Source organism: Meleagris gallopavo, chromosome 5, assembly GCF_905368555.1.
Source record: "Meleagris gallopavo chromosome 5, MGAL_WU_HG_1.1, whole genome shotgun sequence".
NCBI classification, from domain to species: Eukaryota; Metazoa; Chordata; class Aves; order Galliformes; family Phasianidae; genus Meleagris; species Meleagris gallopavo.
In genome coordinates this window covers 12,080,523-12,108,225 of record NC_139408.1, presented here as the reverse complement: position 1 = coordinate 12,108,225, position 27,703 = coordinate 12,080,523, and the positions used below count along the sequence as shown (strand labels likewise).

General features: G+C 46.1%; 2 protein-coding genes across 5 annotated transcripts in view; one reads left to right on the top strand and one right to left on the bottom strand.

The window, feature by feature from the left end:
* PTPN5 (protein tyrosine phosphatase non-receptor type 5) overlaps positions 1-23,684 on the top strand; it is a 95,403-nt gene extending 71,719 nt beyond the window's left edge. Inside the window, 3 exon segments of the mRNA XM_085224262.1 lie at positions 11,912-11,972; positions 12,070-13,769; positions 23,468-23,684. The gene's annotated coding sequence lies outside the window, so the exon portion shown is untranslated.
* On the bottom strand, positions 178-27,318 carry TMEM86A (transmembrane protein 86A). Of its 4 annotated transcripts, none has more exons than XM_085224268.1 (4): positions 26,637-27,318; positions 26,374-26,564; positions 11,141-11,405; positions 178-7,023 (listed from the first exon to the last, which is right to left on the bottom strand). In XM_085224268.1, exons 2-4 carry the CDS (start codon positions 26,389-26,391, stop codon positions 6,596-6,598), a joined length of 711 nt encoding a protein of 236 aa, XP_085080394.1. In that variant the 5' UTR covers positions 26,392-26,564; positions 26,637-27,318; the 3' UTR covers positions 178-6,595. The 4 variants fall into 4 exon arrangements, with proteins under 4 accessions (XP_085080394.1, XP_085080393.1, XP_085080395.1 ...); XM_085224267.1 differs by having other exon boundaries at positions 26,374-26,881; positions 27,102-27,318; XM_085224269.1 differs by having other exon boundaries at positions 27,102-27,318.
* Positions 27,319-27,703: the final 385 nt, after the last annotated feature.

Below are 27,703 nucleotides of genomic sequence, written 5' to 3'. Positions count from 1 at the left end.
ACTGTGTCTGGCTGCGACAGCACCTTTCTGCTTCAGTGCAGCTCTGGGTAGCTTCAGGGCAGAGCCACATCACTGAGGGACAGAAGTGGTACAGCATTGCCTGCTACAGAGCTTCAGTAGGCTGCTGTCAGAGAAACAGAAAATTAGCAAACAGATGTTACATCTGCACAATAAATATACCCAGTAAATTAATATTTTTAATTGTTGTTACACACAGAAGAAATGAGAAAAAAAAAATACATTCCAAACAAAGAATTAAAACAGTAAAATCAGCATAAAAATATGTTAAGAAAAGATCCCAGATCAAGTAGCCGTACTGCTTGTGGTGACCTTTACAATCATGGTAAAGGAAGTAAGTGCTGGAGACTTTCACACAGGGCAAAATGCTGACTCCTTGGGGAGAGCAGCTGCTTCGGTCACATCTTTCAGCACACACTGTCTGGAACACATGGGAGAGGGGCTGGAGTAAGAGGCTTACATGGTACAAGACATGGACTTAGTATTCAGGACAGACCAGTCACTCCTGTGGTCTCAGTAAGGCAGAACTGCTGCTTACCCAATGGCATCTGTGTTCTTGTTTTGGTTTCTGGTTTGTTTGTTGTTGTTGTTTGTTGTTGTTATTGGTTGATGGGGTGGTTCCTTTGTTTTCAAATGTATTCTTTTTTAATAGTTCCTGCTGGCCTGGCCCTGCCCACGCAGTAGGCTTGGAGCAAGATATCCCTGCTGAATTGGGAATGAGTTTTGGTCCAGCAGAAGCCTACAAGAGTAATGTCTAAGTCCATGTGTTTGTACTGACTTGGTGCTCTCGTGCAATGGGCTGGATTTAATTTCTTGATTTTTGGCTGTCAGGAAAAGATTTTTTCTATTTCCTGATGTTGTCTGTCCCCAAATGGGACCAGTCATTGCTCCCACTGCAATCTTGGCAGCTTGGTCCCTGCATCCCTCTGACATGAGACTGATTGTGGGAGTCTGCAGTGGGTCTTATGCTTCAGCCTTCCTTTTGAGCCTCATACCACTCCAGTGGCTCATCTTACAGCAGCATAGTGTCACCACAAAAAAACAGTACAAGCCACAGAAATTTTGGCATTCCTGCCAACTGGCCACCTTTTTTAATTTGTGATCTATTTAGAGTCATACATTTTTATTTTTTACAGTAAGAGCAAAAATAAAATAACATTAAGAAAATTTCCTCCAAACTAAGAAAACTAAAATCCATCATACGCTGTAAAGAAACAATGAAAATTTGCATTGTGTTTGCTTCTGAGTTCATATTAAGATAAGATTTTACTGCAGCTGCTTCAAAATTATGGTCCATTTCACATGTACACAGTTCACATTCCTGGGTAACATCTCACTTCCATTTGTGTTATACAGCAACTAGTGCTACCAGAACCAAGTCATTTCTAGCTGTAGTCCAGATCTGAATCCAGTGAACTGTGGCATTTCTATAGTCATTGAGTACATGGTGATGGTTTAGAGCTGTATTTCTAGATGTATTTCTGTTCTGGGCTCTCGGATTGATGGTGCAAGTACTTCCTTCACTATAGAACCTGCTACTACTTTGTTTCAGGTTAAAAGGAAATAATTCAATGAGGATGTGTCGACCTTATTGATTCTACCAAGGCCTTCCCTCTCTGCTGATATTAAAGCCAGTAAATTTAGAATCACAGAATTAAACATCCCTTTTTAAGTTGTCTCCTAAAACCTAGCTGACCTTCTGCAGGATGAATGTTGAACAGAGTGACTTCTGTTCCAATCTTCTCAACAGCCATTGCAGTCTGTAAGAGCACTGTGTTTTGGCTGGATTAGATTCATTCTAGATAACAGATAGGGTTGAGACTGGACTGCAAAATTTGAATGCACAGTCACATCTAAGAATTTGGTTGAGGCTTTTAGATAAACTAAAATCCATTTGCAAAACTGAGATTAGAGTTCAGACTTTTAAGCTAAAACCTCCACAGAGTTCAAGTGTAGCTGAGCCTATGCTGTTTGACAGTATGAATAAATATGTTTCGTTTGCTTAATGCAAATCAAAAAGGCAGTAATACATTCCATGCTTCTGCAGATGCCTAGAAGTACTTTTATCACTACAGTACATTAATATTTGAGACATGTAGCACTTTACATCTTCTGAGTGCTGTATAAGCATTAATCCTTACAGCATCTTTGTGAGGTAGGTAAGTGCTAATACCACAATTTTCAAAATGGGATGAGAACAGACACAGAGGTCCTGGTCCTGGCTGTTACAACCTGGCAGAGCGCTGGCCCTCCTACACTCATGCCTACTTACATCAGATGAGGATCTGGCTGCAAAAAAACCTGTGACTTACCCAAGGCCACAACAGGAGCAAGCATGGATAAAAGGCAGGAGAAGTACCTGGGAGGAACATGATTATGCTGCTGTCGAGTAAAAGAGTCCATTTGTATACAGAACACAATCAGTGAGAACAAGGCACCTGCCACTAAGCTTTGCACTTGCTGTTTGTGTTGATGTGCTTCTTCCAGACCAGCTCCCAACATTAGCATGGCAGTAAGATGAAAACTAACAGGTGACACTGCCAAACTGTGGCACAGAAAAAACTTGGGAGAATCACTAAATAGAATCTGCAAAGTTTGTCTCGGGAGTTCTAAATACATATATAGAAATAAATATATTATCTGCATGATTACAGTATGAAAGCAATCTATTTAAAAGCTGTGTTAGAGTAATTGTTAAAACAATCAGTCTTACAGTTGCCTCAGTATGAAGGAATAAGAAGCCAAGTATTAAGCATGAGTATGTAGGCAGCAGAGGAGTAAAGCTGTTTATATCCTCTGGCTTTGTTCTTCTCAACCTGCCATTTCTAAATTAGCTTCACCCTGTTGACGTCAGTGCAACTTTCACAGCCCAATATGTTATTAGCATTTAAAACTCCATTCCAATAGGAATGCTTCTTCAGCTTCAGTGGGAGTTCTGTGTGAGCAAGGACAAAGGAGGATCTACCACCAGGAAGAGAAGTTCAGCTTCTCTCAGTATTTTCCATATATCCAATTAAAGACCTAAGGATAACTATGATCTAATACAGGAGAACAAGAGTAATTGTACCATGTGCATAGCCACAAGCAGCCTTAGATGGGAACTGCAGAGGAACCTTTGAGAACAGCATTGTGTAAAGAAACACCTCTGAACTTAAGCCCTGGAGCTGATACTACTGGGGCCACCAGGTATGCTGCACCATTGGGGTGCTTCACTCCCCCTGTAGTGTCCCTGGGGTGAAGAGTGGGTGTTTTTTAAACACTGCACTCCTGATAAGAAGAATGGCTCAATGCAGTTTTACAGTGCAACGAGACAACAAGAAGACACACAAATGACTGGTAGTGTCATAGATAATCATGTGCTTCCCACTTTCTGTTTGCTCCCTTTCATAATGAAGACTCCCCTTGCTTGGGTTAAGAGAAGAGTTTTAATCCCAAGAAAAGGTATTCAGCAGAATGCAAGCAATTGTTTAGTGTTCCTCAGGGTTTCAGAAACTCTGAAAACTGGGTCAAGTAAGTGTCCTCATCAGGTGGTCCCTTCCTAGCAGGAAGGACACCTTCCAGGAAAATGGTCTCATTCAAGTAATAAGGATGAAAAGTAGAGAATGCAAAGCAGGAGAGAGATTTTGGAGATTAAGTGCCTTTGCTGGCTCTTAGTCAGGTAGGACTCTTCTGAATTTTGTAAGCTGAGGGCTCTACCTCATGTTCCTGGACAAGCCAATGCTGATGCTTCAAAGGCTGCATCCCACCAGCCACTGGCAGTAAAGGGACAACGGCCCACTTGGGTGACACGTGTTTCTGCCGTCCTAATTAAAGCCACCCACAGACCTCTGTATCCAGAAACTGCACTTTGACAGCCAGAGGAGAAGAGAGAGCAGGTCTCCAACTTACACTTAAAAGGTCCTTTTTTTTGCAAGTGTACAGGGCCTGAAAGTAGAGCAGGATGGCAAAGAAAGCCAAGAAGAAAAAGCATGCAGAAATGCAAATCAGCGGTCTTCAGTAAATTGAAGATTGCTCATTTCTAAAGGGAAAGAAAGAGATAATGGTTAGGGTTGAAATTCTAACCTTTAAATCAAAGAATCACAGAATGACTGAGGTTGGAAGAGACCGCTTGAGGTCATCTGGGAAGCTCAGGGTGCAGGGAGTTTCTCTGAAGAACTGCCAGAATAAGGATTGAGTGTATTGAACTGACCCAGGCTGAAACATGCTCTTATGTGCTGAGAGAATGGTGGGGTTCACCCCAAATGCTTACATTTCCTCTTAGTTGGGTCAGTCTTTTGCAGAAAGAGATTTGCAAGCAGTTAAGCTTAGTAACAGCAGCTGACATCTGCAAAGAGCTACACTGCAGGGTTCAAGCTGCGGCCAGGAAATAAGCAATGCTGATGAATGAAGATGTTTTATGGTTCTAAATTCCCTTAGCAGTTTACTCCAGGCAGACCCCAGCACAGTGGTGAATGAATACTGACAGTATTACACAACAGCATTAAAGGGAAGAGATTAAATGGACTGTGCTATTTAGAATTCTTTCCCTCTCAACAACGCAGCTGACCTTTCTGATCTCTCTGAAAAGCAGTAGATGATTCCATGGGGTCAGGATGGTTAACCTAGATTTTTGTAATACTGGTGGCATTGGCACTGATGCCCCAACTGTGGGGAGGCGACATCTGTTCTACGCCCAGTCCCAACACAGAAGGCTGGAGAGGAACAGGAGAGCCACTTAACACCTCTCAGCACCAATAGAAAAGCTAAGGATGTTTCCTCAGCTGCCCCTGACCCCAGCTGCCCTCCTTGGAAAGAGGAATTCCTGCTCTGTTGATGGTGCCAGGGACTCAGTGACAGGCTTTCGCCTGGAATGGTCTGAGCATGTGAGGTATGGCAACCGTGGTGGTTTTCAACCCACGAGGACAATTTGGAAGGCTGCCCCTCCTGTTCATTCTGCCACACAAAAGTATGCAAGGGTTTATTAGGTCCTGCATGGATTTGGGTCATCCCTTTTTGGCCACGGGTTGAAGATGTGCAGGAAACTTAGAAACTTTCTTTGCAGCTGGATGAGCTTGTTGTGTCTTTAAAACAACTAGGAGAGCATCTCCGCCCATAGTAACAACCTTAGGATGGACAGAGGGAAAGAGCACGTTGGAGAGAGATTCAAATGGAAATGTAGCTTGCTGTCAGATGTCCTAAATAAGAGGAGAAAATAAATACATAATCACAAATCAGTCGTGTTTAGGAAAAAAAAAAAAAAAACAGGGCAACATCTTTCTCATCTTTTTAAGAGAGTGAAGTCAGAAGTAATCTTGCTTCAGCAGATGGGCAGAAAAACCAAGTAAAGAATTTGGGTCAGAATTAAACAGGCTTTCCCACATTCTCGCTGTGAGTTCAAGAAGGAAGCGGCAGGCACTTTGAACACAGAGAACTGTGCTTTTCAGGATGCTCTGCTGAAAAGGGGTTTCCAAACACAAGTGCTGCAAAGCTGAACATCTGCCACCAGCTGGTAAAACACGACAACAATCTACAGTCAAAATCAGGGCCCTGACTAATCGGTTCAGACATGGGAAATGCTCACACATTCAGAAAAGGTGCTGCAAGCAGCAGGACAGTAAAGTTTCACGAGTATATGGAATGTTATTTGTTAGAATACTGAGAAAGAAAGGTGTAAATGTTAGATTCCTATCTGCTGTACCACAGACAAATAGGACACCCATTAGTAACACACACCCTCCAACTCCTGCTACAGAAACCAAAGATCCTCGTGTGTCCACGCTGTCACTGGTGGCTGCTGACACTGTGTGATTGTACACATGTAGCAGAGGAGAATGCACTGGTTTGTCTACCTGGATGACCCTAAAAGCCCACCAAGCTACTACATCTGCTGCACATGGCAATGCTGGCAGGTGTCCATAGATCTGCTCTAGAGCTTTGATCAGCAGTTATCAAGGCACACAGCACTTCATCTCTGTGAACCTCATGCTGGGCTCTCTGCTTGGTGTTCGGCTCTCATTTGGGTTCTGCTAGGGGCTGCCCAACATGCTGCTGTTGACTCCAAAGCTCAGTCCTCATCTGAATGTGATGTTTTTACTATAGCTACAGGCTTCCTTTCAGCAGAGGCTCAAATAGCTCCAGTTTGTGTATTGAATTTGTAATGTACAAGAACAGGCTAACTTAAACACTGGTTAAACTCATTTTTACCTATGGCTTTAGCAGAGGTCTGTGCCTGTCTGCCTACTAGTGAAAGCAAGTCTCCTAGCACAGTGTGTGGCCAGACTTGTTCATTGGGCCTCCTATTCCCAGACATTCAGCATCAGTTTCAAGACTAATAAAGTGCAGTAGTACAGCACTTCCAAGGTGGAAAAATTGAATGAGTAGCTACTGCAGGGACAATCTTAAACTTTCCCACATGGACTCCACACTGAAGTAAGCTATATTCAGAGAAAGCCATTGAAAATAAAGCCCTAAGGGTAATGCTTCAAAGAAGCAAAATCAACATCACCAATATGCCTAGAGAAATGGAGATCTCTCTCAGGGGTGAATGCAGCTACAGCACCTGAGATATAACATTGTTCACAGACTGTCGGCACTCCACCTAGCTCCTCTTTTTGAAGTCCTCTTCATCTCTGCTCTCTACAGCTGACAGTGCAATAAGCATTTGAGCTGCATAGTAAGTAGCCATGATGATAACACGCGAGTAGGGTACGGGAAAGCAGAACTTGTTAACTGCGATGGTCAGATCTGACACCATGAAAAGCATTGCTCCAATGCAGGCCGAGAGCTTGGTCCACGTCCAGAGGTCATTGCACAGCTGCATGCCAGCGACCGCTCGCCAGCCCATGAAGCCAATCAAGGCGATGTAGACAGCTACCAGGTAGGTGAATGGGCCTGAGAGGTAGGAGTACAGGAAGGCATAACAGGAACTGGAAATGAGGCCCATCATCAAGCCGGCTTTCAGGTCCAAAGGCTTCATGCCAAAGGCTGAGGAGTACAGGATGTGTGTGATGGCGAACATCAGCAGACCTGGAAAGAGGCATTGACAGTGACTGGCAGTCAGAAGCAAAAGAAAACATGGATACATTGGATTTGAAACATACAGAAGCTACTCCAGGTATAGATGTCCTTGTTGTGTTACAACCCTCATTTGAGTTAATCAGGCACCCCACTGAGCACTTGGGACCATTTTAATATAAAAAAGTTTGCACAGGAGATTGACTTCAGCACTAGGTTCCTGCCCTAAGAAAGTCTCAGTACTTCTACAGCTGCAGCTGAGTATGACTCTGTTGTGATGCACAACTTTTTGCCAAGAGGCCAGGTAAGCGAAGCTGCTGCAGAAAGAACAAAGCCTGTTTCTCAGATGATTCCTTCACTGCTTTGGACAGAAAGGTGGGGGCAAGGCAGAGCAAAAATAATCCCCTCCAATTATCTATCATCTGAACCATTTCACTCCTAGGTCAAGTGGAACAGGAACGTTGGAATCAGAGCCATGTCAGAACAAAATGTGATAAGATAGTGATCCTTCTCAGTCTAGATAGAAAATCTAACCATAGTTAGCCCCAAACCCAAAAGAACTCAGGGACTGCATCTGGCTTTTCCTCCATTTCTTCTCATAGCTAGGGGAAACCTAAGCAGCTGATATATTTCAGGGACTACACCAATAAGATCTGCCAACAATGTTATGGCTATTTGCAAGATTCATATGAACCTTAGCTGGAATCAATCAGTGAAAATAAAATGCTGGCTTCCCTTTGAAGTGCAACACGCCTGAGAAATCCCAGATGGAAGGTACTGCCCTTGTGTTAATCACTTGGCACTCACCCATTTGACAAAAAATGTCACCATGTTTTGGTACAGTTGCTGGCTACTACTTGCACATAGTAGGCCCCAAACCCATGTTCGGTGCAGCTGAAGGCTGTTCTGCTTTACCTGGGCAGGGTTAATTACAGTGCCTGAATGTTTCCATGCAGCTCTAATGTACAGAATGGAGAAAATGATCTGGGAAGCTAAGTCCTCCAGCAGGACACCTGTTTGCATTTTAAAGCCCAGCGCTGCGGTACAAAGGGTAACTGCTAAATCCTGCTGCTGGTAGACATCTCCTCGTCCCAGTACTCTCTGAGGCAGATAACAGGAGAAGCATCTCCCAGCCTTTGGGATCAACATCCACTCAGCCATCATGGCATGAGAGGGGAACATACAGGAGGGAGAGGGCTAGTGGGGATTTAGTCTGCAAGGGGAGGAAATGGACAGTGGGAAGGAGAAGAAATTGCAAAGAAGGGCAACAAGAAGTTGATATTTCACAGTTTTCATGAGTGCAGCACTGAGAGAGGAGGGATTTAGGATGAGAAGAGTTTATAATGCAGGAAAGGCATTTGCCATGGAGTGGTCAGGAGAAGAAGGTTACTTTGTCCTAGCCATGAGGAGTGGTTACTCCTTCAGTAGCATGTGTGGAAAGTGCTGGAATGGGGAACTGAAGAATGAGTTGTCCTTCATGTAGGCAGCCAGCAGCAAGGCAGAGGAAAGGAGGACAAGATGCAGCAGCCAAGCAGAAGCTCAGAAAGGCAGGAGGAGTTGTGATATATGGTGAGGTCACAAGAGAGTCAGCTCTGAGGTTTGCTCATTCAGTGCCCACAAATAAAGCCAAGAACCAGGGAAACCTGTCAGAGATGTGCATGGAGCAGGGTGCAATTTTTCTGCATTTCTCAGCCTTTGGCTCAGCCCTCCAGTCACATCAGGCAGACCAGCCTTTTCTGTCTATCTGCTTCCTTCCACTCTCTGCCTTATTCTGGGCCAGTTAGATGGAATCAGGGTGCCCAAGCTTCCTTCCCACTTCCCCTGCCCTGGAGTTTCTGCTCTGTCCTTTCTGTTAGCCTCCATCTTCTTTACTGAATGCATAATTGTTTCTGTGCTCCCACTATCAAAAGACATGGGTGTTAACACTGTAAAGTATCTTCCACATGCAGGAAGACACTAGTCAGAAAATAGCTTGCTATTTGTAGACTGAAACAGCAAAAATGAAAAGTGAAGTGTGCCTGGAGTTGGTTCTTAGGCTCTCACCTCTCTGTAAAATAATGAACAAATGTCTTTTTATAAACTCATTGTCTCAAAAGTTATTCAACTCAACTCAGATCTCAAGCTTTTTTTCTGCCTGAAAGCCATAGAAATTGAAGAGAAAGTACATTATTCTCTAGTAATTCCTTTTATTCCCCTGAAATTTGAAATTCCCACAAGGGATGATGTCAAAAGTTTGAATGTTGTCAGTTGGCAACAACAGCAGCTTGCTGTGTTTAGGAGAAAATACGTTCTGCAGGAAAGATGATAGGATAAGTGGGGTGGTGCACTTTATTTGCTGACAGCTGAAATGCAAGTGTTAACACTTCACTACAGAAGGCAGTAACTCATATTAATACAGACTGAGGCAGACAAGAGAATGCCAAAGATCAGGCTGAGGTTCTTAAAATGCTCCAAGAGAGCTAAGCAAGCATTCTCCTTAAGTCAGGAAGAAAAATTAGTCAAAACCCGCAAACTGGGTAAAAATTCCAGCTGATTTGCAGATTAAAACACTTGAACTCAATACTGCATTGCTGTGACAGGTTGACTTTCCTCTATCATTAAATCAAAGAAGTGACTCAGAGATATCCCAACTACGTGGGAATGGGGAACTTATGCACAGTCCATGTACAAAAACGGTCACGGTGAGAATCAGGTCTTGAATGTTTTCCAAGCCACAGCTCAAGAAGCAATGACAGGAGGCAAAACAGAAGCACGGGCAGCTGGGCCAGGGTAACTTGTGCCGAGCCATGCATTCCTGTTAAGAGGAGGCCTGTCAGTGGGAACGCCAACACTCAGCACAGAGCGGATGGCAACCCAAGAGATAGTTGGAGCTTCTCAGCAACATGCCCACAGTTCAGCCAAACAGATCCAGTCCCCAGGGCCTAATCTACACCCCACCAAAATCTTCAGAGTTTTTACAGGAAATTTTAATGAGATTTGGATAAACCCTTGGGAAGCAGGATTAAAACCAGATTCAAAGCATTTGGCTTTTCATATCTAGCATTTCACATACTTTCCTCTCATAAAGAAAGCAGAGCTTGTGGGAATTCCAGAATAGAACTAAATACTGACTTCATACAAGGAGTAAAAAAAAAAGCCTTTGACATTCATGGAAGTCAGAAAATTTCCCCCATCTCATCACGTTTTCCAGTGGGACAGTCACAGCAGCCAGCTAATGGTGGGTGTTAAATGAAATCCCTCTGCTGGTGAAGTTGACTTCACAAACGCCACCAATGCAGTGAAGTGAAAGACTTAACTGCTGCTGATTTCTTATGACAGTCTAAGGCCATGTCGAGTGTTGCTGCAGGCAGACTCAATGTGGCTTTAGATCATTAATCTAAGTCATTATCTTCTAGTTTGCAAAACAGTGAAATAAAATCAGTTTGTTTTGCTCTGAGACATGTAGATCTTTCTGTAGAGATGACAAGGTGTCATGGTAGGGTTTGCCCTTGATTCCCCATTATTTATATGTCCTGCAAAACCAGCTCCCATGTTTTTACAACAGGCTGCATGATTCATGCTGATGAACCTGAAAGTAGGACAGGATTTCCGATGATTTGCTTTCTGACATCCATTTAAACACCTCCCCCTGGCTGTAGGCTTGTCTTCTGCAACTTAAGGATCCTCTCTACCTTCTCTCCACTGAGGGCCTTGGCATTGTGTGTGTTATTTCTGCATCCTTGCAGAGGAGGACTGACAGATCTCCCCGCAGAGAGACAGGAGGTAGATACTTCCTGCAGCTTCATGGGAGAAGCTGAGTGCTGTGAGTTTCCTCCCCCTCCCGGGACATTTTGCCCATTCCACTTTCCCAGCTCCAACCAGATGAGACACTGCAAACACGTGCCAAGGAACCAAACCTGTCTTAATGACCTCTCTGACTTCAGGACACCTCAAGAGAAGCTCAGGAGTCTCATCCATGATATGACTCCTCTAACTGCAATGGATCTTAGTCTAGAGATGACTGTCTCACACTACAAGGCGTTTAAGCTGTACATGAGTAAACAAAACGTGTGGCAAGCAACTCACTATTAAATAAACAGAGTAACAGCTGGGCACTGCGGTAACCCTTCAGGACTCACACCATACTCACCATGAATGAAGTAGCCCTGCTCCTGCCAGATGAGAAAGGCATCTCCCACTGCTGAGAATATCAGTCCTGCTAGGATGCGGCTGGCGCTCCGGTGTGCCACTAAAAAGTTAATTCCATGAGCCAGAAGGAAAACCCACAGGCAGAAGATGGGCAAACATTTGATGAGGGCACTGAACCAGGAAGGGCTGGAAGTTGGCAGCCAGAGGACAAAATAGACACAAGTTGCTTTAAAGAAGGGCACAAGTTTGGGGCCTTCACTCTTCACCTAAAGAAACAAACATCGAAAAAAGAGAAATTAACAGGACCATCAGAAGCATCAATGGACTAACCTGCAACTGTCTCCTCTGCTCTGAAAGCTTTTCTTTCTTAGACAGTCAGCTAGCAGCATTGCTACCCCAGAAAAAGGCTGCTTGAACTTAATCATCATCTTCAACCTAGATCTTTGTAAACCTCTTCTGAAAACACCTCTTGGCTGCCAGAAAGGAGATGGAGGGAATTTTAGATACTTTTTATCAATTCTATTTAAAACATTTAGTCAAACCCCATTAGTGGTCTTTGTACCTCTCTTGTGTTTAGGCTAACCCATTTTATACATGGCTTTTCCTATAGCTGAGAATATCCTGCACTCCTCAGGAGTACCACAACAGCAAGCAAGCCAAATAAAAGCACTGATCTTCCCTCCAAAGTTGGTATATCCTCTTGTTTAGCTAGCTGCAGATCACCTTGAGGATACAAACTCTCTTCTAACCCATTCTCTCTCCTGCCCTGTAGGCTCATGCCTGGAGCTTGCTATCACCATGTGACTTCAAAACCCACCACATCAACCTCCAAGGTGAGGATATCACTTCCTTAGCTGACTAATATAACAGCATCAATCACATGTTGCTTTGTTCAAGCATTACACTAATAATACACTGTCCATATTGCAGGAAATGCTTTGACTCAGGGGCCTGTTGCGTAAGTACAGACAGAAAAATGCAGCATGAGCACTGGGCTACTCACAACAAAGCCACAGCAGAGATGGGATAGAGAGCCACACAGTCTGCAGGCTGGGCCTGCTCTTACCATACACTCGTCTGGGACCATTCTGAACAGCTATAAGATATATATTGTGTTCAGAGTCCCTCCTGTGGCACTTCTGCATTTCAGTGCAGGTGTGGACAATCTCAGGTGAGAAACAAAGCTACTATTTTATTTTCTCCTGTGGCTAATGGTTAAAGCAAGGAGCAAAGGAAGAGACAGTGACTGTCTGGTGCACCTATAGTGTTGATGAGCTATGTCCAGGGAAGTCTGCAACTAAGGCAGTGCAAACTCCAGAGAACCTCTTCAAGCACACTCGATCTTCTCATTTCTTTAGTCAAGCAAGATTTAGCCACTTAGTATCACAGCAGCTTCCCACTACTCATGGCCACAAAGCATGAAGGCCTTATACAGTGAAAGAGGACATGGGGAAAAATTTAGAGGATCAGAGCTGAGTTTACACTGCAAAAGTCCATCCACGTGTGCAGTGCTGCAGTTGCTTATTTCAAGCAAGGACCCCATGCTCCAGAAACATGAAAAAGAATTGCTGGTCTATTTTTTTTTTCCAAATCACCCGGCCCTACTTCTGCTTCCTGTACCGTGAAACATCCTTGCTGTGACACAAAAACAGTGCTCATCTTCCTTCGGCAAATTATGTTTTGGTGCAGATACCTGGAACGACTGGAGGCTATAGAGCAAATATCTCCACGCTTACAGTGCTCAGTTAAAAAAGCATATACTCATCAAAATTCAGGAGGTCTTACAGCCATAAGCAAAGGGAATAGAGTGAAATTGGAAGACAGACAGAAGCAGTGGAGGGCATCTTTACATATGGTATCTAAAAGGGAATGCTATCTCCCTTTAGTCTTACAGCAAGACTATAAATAAAGGGTATCCCAAGAAGACAGAGCTTTCAAAATCATTCTCACATCCGATGGAAAGTTCCCCAGCATATCAGCAGTTTCTTAACAGTAAGGTATTTTATTGTTCCTGCATACATTATTCATAGGCTATTGCCAACACAATTTTTAAACGCTCCATTAAACAACCGGGCTACACAATTCACTCAAAAAGGACATCAGAAAGCCGCTAAGTTTCTTGTATTACATTGTGAGCCCTCTACTTATGTTGTCTAAATTCGTCACCATTTACCTCCCCTTGTTGGATTCCTTGGAAGAACTGTGGCAGCAGATAACTGAGCTAGGAATAAAAGTCACAAAATCCCACATAGTCTGGGGGTGGGACTGGGTGCACTAGGAACTAGCGAGTTACGCGGGGGGAGTGGAGCCACACTTCCTCCTCCTCTTCTGAAGTGATGCATCACATTGTCCTCAGCCACCTCCAAAGCTGCTGCTTGGCTCCAGCTCTGTCCTCTCCCCTTCTGTAAAACTCTCTTGTTAAAAACATAGTTGACCACACTCTCTCTCGCAATTGCAGACATGGAAGCACCTCTGGCAGGATCCCCACCTCTGTCCTGCCAGCCATGAAGGATCCCCACTACACCATAGCCAGCCTGAGACCTTCAGGATGGACAACTGACTGCTTCCAAAAATAGAAAGGATTTGCAGCATCCACAGTGCTGCAGGTCCCTGTAACAGTCCCAGCTAAGGTAAGTAATATCTTCTATCTATGAAGATAGAAGTCTGTGCTGAAAGGTGTCATTCAAGTTCAGCCTTGTTTGCAAAACACAGCAGCACCTTAGAAGCATACAGGAGAATATTTGGGTTAATAAACACAGGAAGTTTCATTTAATACCCCATGTTAAAATAAAAACACCTGCAGTTTGAGCAGTTACCATTATAATCACAGCTTGCCCTCCCCTGTGTGCACACATGATGAGACAGGTTTTAATTACATTTGTCATTTTCCCCAGGAACCTTGCCTTACTGAATGTGAGATATGCAGTTGTGCAGAAAGATTATGTTTGCTTGGTAACCTTGAAATTATCATTTTCTACTATCTGAATTTGAATTTTCCAAGCCCAACCAGCATTATTTTAAAATAATTGTTTGCATTATTTCCACCCTGGGAACAACTGAGGAATTCTTCAGGCATAAGGGGTGAGATTCCAGTCTCAGTTTCTCACCCATAACTCTGGAATTTAGGAGTTAGAGTCCTCACATAAGAAAAACCTCATAGACCTAGAAGGCTTCTCATCATTAACTCTTTATTCCCTTGCACCTTTTCTACAAGTATACTTCAAATGAGTTATTTCAAAACATGCCCTTGCCTATCACTCTGTGCTGTGGCTCAGCTGAGCTCCTATGCTGGCTCTGACCAAAAGGAGTGCTCCATGAGGGACACTTCACAGAGACAGAGGTTCCCACATAGCTGAGATCCAGGCACCCATCCTGCTGGGATGGTGTGGCACCAGATATGTTTGGGAGAAACACTGCAAGAAAGGCTAAAGCAACAGAAGGATGAGGCTGGGGATTTCCCTCTGTTTGGACAGGTGACTAGGACCTAGGTAGAGAAGGTGGGACAACTTGCCATCCAGAGGACAAGTCATGGCTGGTATTGGGAAACTGTGTACCAACATGAGCGGAGGCTGTGGCTCGAGGAAAGCCAAACACATAATGCATGACTGAGCTTGCCTGTACTTTAGGGAAGGAAATACTGCTTGGCTGGATGGGTAAATTGCATCAAACCAACCATCTCCTTTGCACTTGTGTCTCAAAGACAGAACTTGAGATGTGGCTGTGCCATAGCATTGGAAAATGAAATATTTGCTGCAGGTGACAAGATCTTCTCTGTTAATGTATGATTTTTTTATGGCTTTAAGCTGGGTTTTGCCATTTTATTAAAATGCCTGTTGAATTTTACTCTCACTTCTTTTCTTTTTCCACTCTATTTTTCCATTCACTCTAGCTGACACACAGTACAGAAAACATCTTCAGCATATTACAAAACATTTGCAAGCTCAGAATTTTAAACTGAGCATAATTCAGGGCATTTTTTCATTTCCTATGTTTACCAAGTCATTTAGAGTCTTTAAAAAATAGTTCAAGTTGCTGTAAAGACACTATGTCTGTATTTGTGGAATTCCAGTGGAAATATGTGTATTTGTTAAATTATCTGCATTCAGACAGAGCCAATGAAACCCTCCAGAGCTTAGAGAGACCATGGGGAAGTTGTGTCCTGGCTCTCACCAAGAGATGTACACCCATTATCTTTAAGCAGAACCTGGTACTGACACACAGAGCTCCTTGGAGGCTCATAGCTTGGGTATCCACCTGCCTGCTAGGGATTCGTAGGTGTACAGTATTCCTTTTTGTTTTGTCTGTTCTTGTTCTGCTCCAGCTTGGAATATTGCTCACTTCCTTGTTGTTGTTGTTGTTCAGCAGTGACAGATGATGCTATCACACAAGTACTCCAACCACGCTGTGGTTTGGTATTGGTGTAAGACTTCTTGAGAGGTCAGGCTTGCTCCTGAGGAAACACAGCTACAGGAGGAGAAGTAATGCAGGCCAGTAAAGACCAATAGACAAAATATATGCCGGACCTAGCATGCAGAAATAACTAAAAGCTTCATACTACAGCCCCTAAGCTATATCCTCAAATTAGTTATTGATGACTAGCCAAGAGCCCAGAGGTCTCTAATGACCCCAGGAAGCAACGTGGGATATCAAGTACTGTTTTTCTCTTCACAAGTCCCCTAAATCAGCCCACACAGAAAATGAGCATGCAACCTCATCTGCACAACAGCTGTGTGCCAGCTTGCTATGGGGCTATGGTTCACACCCATCGGGTTGTAAAATGCTGTTTCCACGAGAAGTGTTTTAAAAATAAAACCCCAGCTATTCCACTGAGCAACACTTGAGCACAACTGTGCACGCTGGCCAAAAAAAGCTGGGCTGCTGTCCTCCACCCATCCCTCCCGTCAACCTTGGCTGCCTGAGTACAGTTTTGTGTATCAGTGGCTGAGCTCTTTCTCCTGGATTTTGGCATCATTCACTGTGGATCCTACCTTGGTTCTGCCTTACTATGATAATAGCTCCCACCCAAGTTGTGCACCAATAAGTATTTGTGTGGCTTTCTTGCCATGTATCATGATGCCACTGCTCGTTTTTTTCATTACCTAGCAGATATGGCTCTTTATGAGGCACTGAAAATACTCTGCTGTTCAAGCCATGGAGGGGTGGACCACTTCAGACCTGCTTCAGCTCGGAGATGGACCACAGTTAGGACATGCAACAGACTGTCCTCTGCGGAGCAACTGGGAACCAACATGATTCCCCATCAGGCGATGCATACAAAAAAAACCATCTTTATGTGTAATCAAAATGAGTAGACTCTAAGACGAGAAGTCCACATGTTCACAAGCCAGTTTTTCCCAATTTTCACTACTCATCAGCTTTTGCTAAACTAAGAACAAACACAGCAGCGCTGAGCAACTCCTGGCACAAACTCAGGAAAAGTCACCAACCTCCTGGCCTTGCTGCACTCCCATCCTTTCTCAGATAGAGCAACATCAAGCCTTCTGCATAGGTGCATGCTGAAACCATTATAAAAGAGGAATTTTTTTAATGCAGGGGGTCAGATGTGCGTGCAATAGGAAGTCTGAGCTGCTGGGTACTGGCACCATTTACGTCATCCCTTTCCAAGGCAAATGTCAGGGCCCTCACTGGGCCACAGAGCAAAGGCTGGCAGTCACTTGGGATGCTCACCTCTGCATCCTTCCTGCATGGATCGCAGAGGTATGAGAAGAGAAGGTTGAGATGAAAAGGGGCCAGCCAGTACTTCATATTCCACGGATCGTTGAAACATTAGGGCTGGCTGGGATGCGGATGGCCCCAGGTAGGTGAGAGCACAGTGCTTTGCCTCCAACTCTGCTCTCCCACAGGAGCAAACCAGCTCCTGGGGAGTCGCTTGCCTTTCATCAAGGAAGGAGTTGGCTTGTACATGTACCAAGCTGCTCCTGAATGAAATTCCAAGAAAAAGTGTTTGTTTACCGAGTGGCAGAGTTACTGAACCAGCCAATCAACCTGCCTGAAGTACTGTGTTAGTGCAACGTACTTGTGCAAGCCAGGTATTAATAAGAGGGCTTACATTTCTGTTGGATGTGCCATGAATCAAGCATCCAATGCAGATGGCTCCTAAACAAACTCCACGTGCTGCAGGAAAAATTGATAAATCCTTCTCCCCTCAGGTGGAGACAAGACTTACATCATGCCTAATAAATCTCCTAGGAGAGGGTGGTCCATAATTCACCTTTGGAAGGTTGTATGTGCTGATGATGGACTGTTTGGCTCCATTGGGCATCATGCTCAGGCCCTGCGGCGTTTTATTGCAGCTGCTGGCACCCCTCAGCACTCAGGGCCTCTGTTTCTCTGACAGGGTGGTACAGTCACACTCTTCTTGTGCTTGGCTGTCCAGCCAGACCAGTTTGCAAATAGTCAAAAAAACAGGTTTTGTCTGACAGGAGATCCTCTGTTCAACACAAGCCAGAAGTAGCTAGCAGAGGTTGGCCTGAAAGCTTCCTGCTGCAAAAGGATAGTCCTCCCAGCTCAGCCATTTGCAGCAGGGGCAGCCACTCCACCCGGGGAAAAAGCAGTCTCTTCAGCCTCTCCTGCAAAGCAGAGCTGTTTTTCTGGCTTCTCTCATACCTTCCTGCACTCCAGCAGCCTCAGTACCATCCTCATCCCCATGGCTAAACTGCATCACACTCTCCCTTATGCAAAGTAAGCTCCAGCCACAACTTGGCTGCACAATTGAGAGCTAGAAGTACCTCTCTTCTTTATCTTTCTTTCCTTTTTTTTTTTTTTAAAAGAACAAGCTGTGGCTACTTGCCATAAAAATACAATTAAAATTTTGGCACAGGCCCTAGCAGTCCTTGGGTGGTGAATTCAGATATATTACTGCACAAGTTCTTGGCATCGGAAGAGTCACCCTTTGGTGAGAGACACAGGGTAGCAGGCAGCAGATGAGGATTAATCAAACTGGCATCTCAAAAGGGCACCTCTGTGGGGCTGGGCTGCCCCACACGCAGCTGCATGCAGAAATGTGAACTGCAATAAAAAGTTTCATTTCCAAGCCAAGATCCTGCCTGACTTGCAGTCACAAAATTCAGCCTAATCACCAGATTAACCCAGGAATGGAAACCTGTTGGCATTGAGAATAAAACCTTCCATACAAGTGCTTTTTCCCCCCAGTGCAGTGAGAAGGGAACTAATGTGGAGCAGCAGTCTGGTCCCCCAGCATTTGCCAGCACCTCTGCCTGCCAGGATTTGCTTGCAGCATCAGCCTCTCAGGGCAGACTGCAGCTCCATGCCTGCGGGCAGCAGTACAGCGGGGGCACTGCAAGGCCACCCAGCTGCATGGCAGCACACGAGCATGCAGCACAGGATGTTTTGCATCAAGCCGCTGGCAAGCATGTGAGCAAGGCTCACCATGTCCCAGGAGTGCTGGCATGTGAGATTGCAAGCGTAGCTCTCTGTCTCTTTCCCAATGAGTGCTCTCCAGGTGGGATTTCTCCACTTTAGGCTGCTGTCTGTCCCTAGCACAGGGCACTGCTCAAGTCTGCTCAATCCAATGCTTTACTTTGGCCGTGTTGTGATGGGAGTAGGTTACAGAAGACTGCACAGGGCACATAACCTATGAAGGATATTTAAATAAATGGCTTGAGAAGGTAAAAGAGATGAGGAGCTCTATACAAGCTCTATGGTGTTTTCCAGAGGACAGGAAAAGCGCTACAACCATGAGTCCTTATCCAGCTGCCAGGGAGGGGGGACCAGCAGGGCCAGGAAGAGCTTCCAGGCAGCCTTCTCTCCTGCCCCTTCCCAAGGCAGGGCAGGATACACCCAACTGCCACTTACACAGAAACAGCAATGCCCATGTGCATGCAATACAAGGACAACAGCAGCTCCACCTTGTCTTCAATTCTTTAATGAAGAAATTAAAAGATGCTGGATGCTGAGCAGTTGCACTGGCCGTGCTCACCAGACTGCTTTCAAGGTCAATTTGGCTCAGCACCAGATGTGACCCAGGAGCTCTTGGATATTGTAGCAGTGTGCTGTCACAACTATACCTTAAAAAAAGCATCTGCAGACACTTGCAAAAAAGCAAGGAGGAAAGTCTCAAAAAGGAAAACAGAGCCTCACTTTCAACAAACTCCTACAGGCAGATTTACACAGGGAACAGTCCCGTAGCAGCCTACAGCAGGGGCAGATGGTTCCAGGGCCAAGGAAATCCTCCTCACTGTGTTAGGGCATTGTGTGCCACATAGTCACAGGGGTGTCTGCTCCAAGGAGCCCTCAAGATGCTGAAGCCTTTCTTTAGCAGACGCTAACTCACAAGATGAAAATATAGACAAACACACTTCACCCTGAACTTAAAGCTTGGCTCAGATACATACGTTTTTGTTAGGACTTGTTTTATTTGGGTTAGTTTTGCTTTTCTCCTTTACCAAGCATCATCTGTTCTGTCTGCTGGGCTGGCACAGGATCACAAGCAGGGCTATTTTAACAAACTTTGTTTAATCAGAAGTAGAAATGATTGACTCCCATCTGTAGCCATTCTATAGCTATCAGCAGTTCTAGAGATTGCTTTTGGAGTGCAGTCAGCAATGTACCACCGCCAGTGACCAACAGAATCACCAGTCAGTTCAGATGTCTCTGCAGGGGCCAAGAGAGCTGTCACAGACCCATGCTTTTAGGGCAGCCCGTTGGCTCTCAGAAGTGAAAACAAACAAAAAAAAAAAATTGCATTTGCCTGCCAGCATCTTATCTCAGAGCAAGGATTGCTTTTCCCTCCTGGGATTCCAGATCTTCCCTTTTGTGTAACAGAAAGCAAGCCCCTCTAAGCGTTTCCTTCGCTGCCACTCTCACAAAAGAAACCCTTGCAGATGTTTCAAAATCCAAGCCATAATGGATCTGTCTTTTCTCCTCACCCATCGGAGCTGCAGTGCTGTCACTGCAGGGGCACACACCCTTCCTGGGTACGTGAGGTCAGCTGGGGCCGCATCCCCAGCACTGCTGGGCCCTTGGCACGTGGCTGTGAAGCTGCACGGAGCTTCAGCACACAGCCAGCTCACTGGGCAGCCCTCAGGATGGGGCAGGGCGGTTATTTGGCCTCTCACACTAAAATCCAGATAAGATATTTCCTCTGTGTATGACTTACCACAAGTCATAGAATCATAGAATGGCCTGGGTTGAAAAGGACCATAATGACCACCTAGTTTCAACCCCCCTTGCCACGGGCAGGGTCATCCTGGGGGTGTTTCCCAGGCAGAAATCTGGGAAATACACAGTGTTGTGCCGAGAAATCCAGGAGGGATAGCTCAGCTCCTCTTGTGCCTAGTGCAAACCTGAATGAAATGCTCCACATGCGTAACATCTCCTGAGGGCTGAATGCTTGTGAAACATTGTTGTTAAAATTAGAAGGGAAAACAGCGGCATATTTAGAAAGTTGCCACTCTGTTACCTGATTAAAAGCTGGTAGCCCTCCTATTTTGTAACTGGACCAATATGTTTTAAGAGAATGAAGGATGTCAGGTCAAAGTATGACAGTTGGGTCACAGATTTTAATTCCAGTATCCAGAATTAAAAGTTCTCGTGCCAAGATGTGATCTGGACAAGCCAGCATCAGATACAGATTAGATGAAGATTAATTGGACTTTCCCACCCAGTTTCAACAAGAAGGGGCAGCCAGGGTTGCAGATGCAAACATCAACCTATACTATCACTAACCCACACACTCCCAGGATTCACACTAACTTCACTTGCAAAACCCCTGCTGCAATCACCACACATATACAAATGAAGACCATGCTCACAAATAAGCATGCACCTGCATACCAGGGTAATGCCCTTTACACTGAGTGAGAGAGCAGGTCCATGCATGCATGAGCCAATAAATAATCTGGAAAACTTCAGACGCATCAGTTAAATGATAAGTGTGGTCACACTCCTTTTATATCAGGGTTGCAAGGAAAAGCCATGCAACAGGCTCTCTCTTGCAATAGAACACAAGCCAGCATTGTTATGCAGGCACCCTGGTTGGCTCTGACTAACGCCACAACAAAACCAGAAGACACGAGCTGTGGGTTCAGGCTCTCAGCCAGCACAAGCCCACTCCTGCTGAAACCATAGCAGACACAGTGACTCACATAAGGCTGAGGATCTTCCCCATGTGTCTAGCACGTGCTGGAAAACGTGCAGCTGGCTTAGCTTCAAACCTACCCTCAATCTGAAGCAGTAACACAATCAGAGACTACTTGCTGCTAGTGTAAATGGACTTGTTTTGATACAGAATCGTAAATTCAATGCCTGATACTAACTGGTGCCATGTTGGTCTCCAAAGATGTTATCTGGTGAGAGGCAAAAAACAAAAGCCTAACAAAAAGTCTGAAGGCTGTTTCAGTAACATGGCTTACCTAATCTCCTCTTAGAAGTACATGTGTTGCAGTAACTTAACTTGGAGAAGTTAACCTTTCGGAGAAAGTGTAGCCTGCTGCAGAAACCAGGTGTTTTCATTAGCTCACCACTAGGTGAACCAAAACAGCCACCACCCTCGTTAGCAAGCACATTAGCACCTGCAACATTAAAACCAACACAAGCAACACAAGTTGCACTTAACCAGAGAGCAACTGCATCCTGTGCAAGGGTGGATCAGTCCACAGCATAAGCCCTGGGTTCTCTGCACATGTCTGAAATCCATCCCACAACAGTATGCTCGGCATGGATCCATAAATCATGCCAGGCAGGAAGGCTCCCGCGCAGCCCACCCACCACCTCTCATCTCTGGGGGCATGCAGTCCTCTCCTACACTCAGCCTTCTGCTCCTTGTTACCTGGATACCCATTCACATTCAGCATTACTTGGAGGGAAGCTTCGCACTGGCACATTTGTCATACAGAAACCTGCTGTTAGCCCATTAGCTCAAATGCTATTTAGATGATAGCGGTATAAGCAATGAATATAGGAAGGGCAGAAGACACAGTAACCATCTCCTTCATTTTGGGCACACTGCAGTAAGCAAAATCTCCATCGTGATCACAGATCTACTGGTCATTTGTGTGACATGAAGGGCAGTGGAAAAATGAAGCCTCCACAAGGGAAGGGAATTACAGAGCTGATCATCTCCTCGTAGCTCAAAAGTTTCCACATGGTGCCAGATGCCAATTTTTTCCTCAGAGCCTCATTTCATTGAAGTTATTGGTTCCTCAGTATTATACAGCTACCCACAGAGAAAGATAACTTTGGCTCTTCGTTACACTGGGTGTGTTCTGGATGGAGATACTTGAAAAGGAAAAGAGAATGACAGAAATATATCTCTGTCCACTGAGAGGAATTATGTATAAGTACAGGCTTCTGAGCCGGACCCATAACCTTAATACACAAAGCACACTTGGAACAACAGCCGCGTGCGACTCGAGCGATACACTCGAGTTAATGAAGACTTTAATCTACGGCACCGCCTGCAGCAGCCATCAGCTCTAGCTGCTTAATGCAGCCACACTGGGACTGGGAAAAGCATGAGACAAGTCTGCACTTTGTAGCTCTGCTTTCACTACAACAACAAAGGATGAGAATGGCAGTGCAAGAATGCCTAAGTTCAGCCTTAAAAAAAAAATAAAAAAATCATGGTACAATACTACACACCTGGACACTTACTTGCCTAAATCAGCACAGGTTGTCCGGCCAAAGCTTTAAGGCTCTTCCTGAAAGAAGTGACTGACATAAATGCTGCTAGGATCCTGCTGAGCTTACCTGAGGTGATGCCTCCCTCCCTTATTTCAATGAGTTCAGAGATCTCATCTATAACTCATTCAAATTGGCTTGGTTTATATACAAGCACCGTATTTTCATAATCATCAGTATGGTTTGTAAATGTGCATGTTTGAAGCCTCCTGTGTAATAACATTCCAGTTTATGATGTATTTTAGTAGCTGGAAAACTATAATGAAAGCAACAATGCTGGGTATAAGCAAAGAGAACAATTAAAATAAACCTCTCTACCATTATAGTTAGTTCTTCGATGGCTGCTAATACTTTATTCCTTTGTGCAGAATTAACACATTCTCTACTTAAGAAAAGGTTCAAGGTGGAATGTGGCTTTTTTCAGTTTGAGGATCATGGAGCATACTTTCTATCAGCAAACCTTTAAAACTATGCTTACACCTACTACTGCTGCAATTGTGCATAGCACACAGGGTCCTTAGGCAGCGTGGTTTATGTCAGCTTTCTATATTCAACTGGATCAGATATCCACCCCATATCCAGCCATATCCTGTATTTGTTACTTTCATATCATACATTTCTCTCTTTTTCTTAGCCCAGTTTTTGTAAACGACTTTCTTGTTCCCAGACAGTGACACCCTGCTTCTACCCAAGGGTGACGAAGGCTGTTCCCAGCAGGGCACCTTGCAGGAGAAGGCACCAAGGCCTCGACTTGCTTGATGCAGCCAAAGCAACGCCTTCTCCAGTCCAGCAGTCTCCATCTAAAGATGCAGGTATGTTAGAGGACGAAAGGGAAGGGATGGGGACTGTTCATATATGGCTTCTGGGCAAAATCAAACAGGGCTGTGCTAGACCAAGTAAGAGCTAGGTGTGGAGAGAGCGTGTTATAGGAATGAGAGCATCACTTAATGTCTTTATATGTCCCATTCCGTTTCCCCAAGGTGATGTGTGAAGCCCTATGCTTAGTTTAGCCCTAACTTCATTTAAGGGGAAAGGAGTGTCTGTCTCAGCCTGTAGTATCACATAAGTGCCAGAGTAGCTGCACATCTCCAGGCTCACCTGATCTGCATCTGCAACCCCTATGTAGTCATGGAACCTGAGGAGAGAAGTCCTTAGGGCAAGGGAATCTCCCACAGCTTACCACTAGCAACTGCTTACCCACTAAGGAGAAAAAAAATCTAGAATAAAAATTACTAATGAAGCAGACTCAGGAAGAACTTTTATTAAGATATGACCAGTGATGAGTGAACAAGATGAGAATTAAACCTCACATATCTGTAATGCAAATGTGCTGCTTGCTAAAACTGCCCTCCAACCTCAAGCTTTCAGCCCACTCACCTTTAGGCAGAAAAAAAGCAGCTCCTAACCAGAGGAATATCAGCCATAACAATTTTTAAGCAGGATGCTCCTGCTTGCCTAGCAGAATAAGCAGAAGCTTTCCTCCAAGGTGACTTCCAACCAGAGCAAGCACTGCTCACCAGCTGGAGCAGGACCGGCAGACACGCACATTTTCACTGCCACAGCCCAACTCTGTCCAAGTCTGGACTCCAGCACCACCAGGACCCTGAAACACTACCCCACTGAGTACCTGGCACAATACATTAGAAGGTGTTTGGGCCACAGACTTCTGTATTTGTGGGCACACTTCCCCCTTGGCACATCTGCATTGTGCAGCAACAGAGATGACAGCTCTGCACAATGCTGCAGACATGCCAAACCCCCAGGGCCATGGTGCACACCTGGCAGCCAGCACTAACAGCAGTCCTACCCGCCGTATCTCCCAGCCTCCTCCCCGTGGTTCATACCTCCATGCACGATTTCTTCCAGTTGTCAGCTGTGCAGCAGACCTGGAACTCAGTGTTTTAAGTAAACCGTCACGTTTCTTGTAAGAGGGTCTTAGTGGGGGTGATGCAGGAGATCAGGTTGTAGGTTGTACCTAAGAAGTCCGGGCCATCTGCTGTAATTATGCACAAAGGCCATAGCTTTGAAAACTGGAAAGAAAACCATGTCACTCTTGGCTATGTTCTTCTAGTATCTTCCCTGTTCAGGCTGATGCTGCAGAACATTGGGAGAGAACATGCGCTGTAGACAAATCAATTCACCTGGCTAATTTGATTATGCCTTGAGTACTGCCCCTTAGACAGTGCCCCTGTCAGGAGCAGCAGAGATAGTCACACTGTCTCCAAACACCTGATCCATCTATGCAGCAAAAGGCAGGGCAGCACAGATAAGACCTGGGCCCCAAGGATAGCACCTCACCGTGGCCAGACTGACTGCCTACTGCTGTTCCCTTTAGCACCCAACTGGCTGAAGAAAGTCCACCGGCTCTACAGCCCACGCTCAGTCCTTCTCACACCATATGCAGCTCCACTTGCAGCCGTGCAGTGGTCATGCCATGCTCCCAGGCAGCAGAGAACACTATTCCAAGCTGCCCATTGTGGCTGCAGCACAGCCAACGCCAGAGCCATCCCGCAGCTCCTTCAGGAGAAGAGCTATGTGAAAACGCACCAAAGGCAACGTGCAAAGAACTGCTCCTTAACACACTGAAGGATATCAGCTCTGTGCTGCGATCTCTCTGGAGGATCAGACCAGCGCCTGCCAAAGCCCTCCCACATCTATAGCTGTGATAAACAGCTGCAGCTCCGGTCACAGCTCCTGGTGTCATCATCTCTCCAGCAATCTGCAGCCTCACGCCTGCGTTAGCTGCCTTTGGTGAAGCAAAGGGTCGGTATGTCAAGGATGAAGCCAGAGCAGAAGCGTGTTGTTACATGACGAAAGAGCAAGAAAACACTGTTTTCATGTACCACCCTGAGTTACCTTCTGAAAGCGTAGTTCCTGGTATAGGTAAAGCCTTCTTTAATTACAGCCTTCCCAGTGCATGTGGTAATCACTTGCCCTTTGCTGCAAGACCACCCCGATTAACCAGCCCTGAGAGCCAAGTACTGTCACCTTTCAATTACAAAACAAACTGCCAGTTTTCAGGCATTCCAGCATTGTCCCAGAGAAAGATTTCATTTCTGCAGTACAAGTACACAACTCACTGTAACCAAAGCATTACTTCGATGAATTTAGCTTATGGCACAGCAGCACTAAGAACCAGGCCTCTCAGTTATTTCTGAAAGGCACAAGGAAAAAATAAGTCGTTTGGCCTTAGAATAGTGTAATTTACAGGCTACTTCCCTCTGTCTCTAAAGATAAAAGTCATCCCTAGGCTGCTGATGAACTTACCAGGTATACGCTAATGACTGGGGGAAAATTCATCTGAGCAATCAGACAACGTGAGCTGTTGTGCAGCACTGGCAAGGGAACGTAAAAGTTTCGAACCTTGGCTCTGAGAGTTAAAGACGGGGGGGAAAACCGGACCGCTACCTTTCTATCTATGAGAGTAAACATGGAGGGGTGGCGGGGATCTGGATAGCCAGCAGCCACAACTTTTCACATCAGGATGATGACAGTCACACAAGGATACGGGATACCAACCACAGGAGTTTGGTGCCAGGCAACTCTACTGACAGACAGCTCTTCTTACCGCACCTGCTGCTGCTGCTGCATTCAGCCAAATCCCTTGCTTTCTAGAAACAGGAGCATGCAAAGCAGCGTGTGACAGCACAGCTTCTCCGCCGTTCTGCTGAGCGCTTTGTCTTCTTCCAGCATCCCCTCCACCCGCGAGGTCGGGACCCGGTACCACGCGTCCTCCACGAAGGGCAGCACCGAGCTGCTGCTCACTGCCGGTTAGGCACTAATTAAGCCTCACTGACTCCCCGTGGGACAGGCAGGTGACACCATCCCCGCCTCACCTCGCCGCTCCCGGGGCAGACCCGAGCCGACGGCAAAGCGGCGTCCGGCTCCGCGTGCGGCGCCGGCCGAGCCGCCAGCTGAGCACGTCCGGGCGCGAGGGGGAGAAGGCACGGCGGGCACGGGGCTCCACGAGAGCCCGGGGCAGCGGCCACACGGAGAGCAGCCAGGCCTCGGGGCAGGTGGGCGAGCCCAGGAGGACGTAAACATCAGCGCTCCGAGCAGATGCATCGCACACAACGCAGATCTACCGTACAGATGTTTACAAAAATAACAGGAGGAAGAGGTGAGAAGCCGCCGAAGCCGCGCTGCCGGAGCACAGCCACGGCCGAACCGGCGGGGAGCAGCTCTCCGCGGGCAGCGGGTATGGGGGCAGCGGCGGGGGAAGGGTCGGAGGCAGACGGCCGTGCGAGGGCGCGGGTCCCGCTCCCCCCGCCCGCCGCGCCGGCCGCACGGCCCGCACTCACCACGGTGACGGGGGACACCATATCGGCGGCGGGGCGCGTCCTGCCGAGCCGTGCCGAGCCGAGCCGTGCCGCCGGCCCTGTCGCTCCCCGCCTGCCTGCCGGGCTGTTTTTTTAGACAGCCGTGACGTCAGCGGAGGGGGGGCCCGGGCCCTGCCCCCGGGAGGCGGAGAGGGGCGGGCGGGCCTCCCCGCGGTGTGCGCCGCGATCCCGGCCCCGGCTGCGGGCGGCGCTGATCCCGCCCGGTGCCGTCCCGCCGCCTTTTCGGGTACGGCCCCTGTGGGCTTCGCCCTGCCTGCCCCGCTCCGTTCCTCGCCGCCCTCCGCGCGGGGCTCAGGCTGGTTGGGGTGACCCTGGGACTCCCTTCGGTCTATATTTACGTGAGGATTAATATTGAAGGATGCAGGAAACCACTTGGCGTGTAACACGATCTTGCTCAAAAGTTTTGCTTCATAACAAAACAAACAGGTACTTAAATAGTAGATGATTAAGTAATCTGCTATTTGCAGCCAAAGCAAGAATCACGTTTGGTATTTATCACATCAAGGGAACATTTTCTCCGCTAAAGCAGAGAAGAATCCGTGCAATTCTTTTGCAGTTCTTAG

Coding starts and splice junctions, on each gene's coding strand:
- TMEM86A (XM_085224266.1), bottom strand. CDS start 27,122: ATGGTGTCCCCCGTCACCGTG. Junction 11,406..27,101: donor TGGTGTCCCCCGTCACCGTG/GTGAGTGCGGGC, acceptor TTGTTTCTTTAG/GTGAAGAGTGAAGGCCCCAA. Junction 7,024..11,140: donor GCAGGGCTACTTCATTCATG/GTGAGTATGGTG, acceptor GCCTCTTTCCAG/GTCTGCTGATGTTCGCCATC.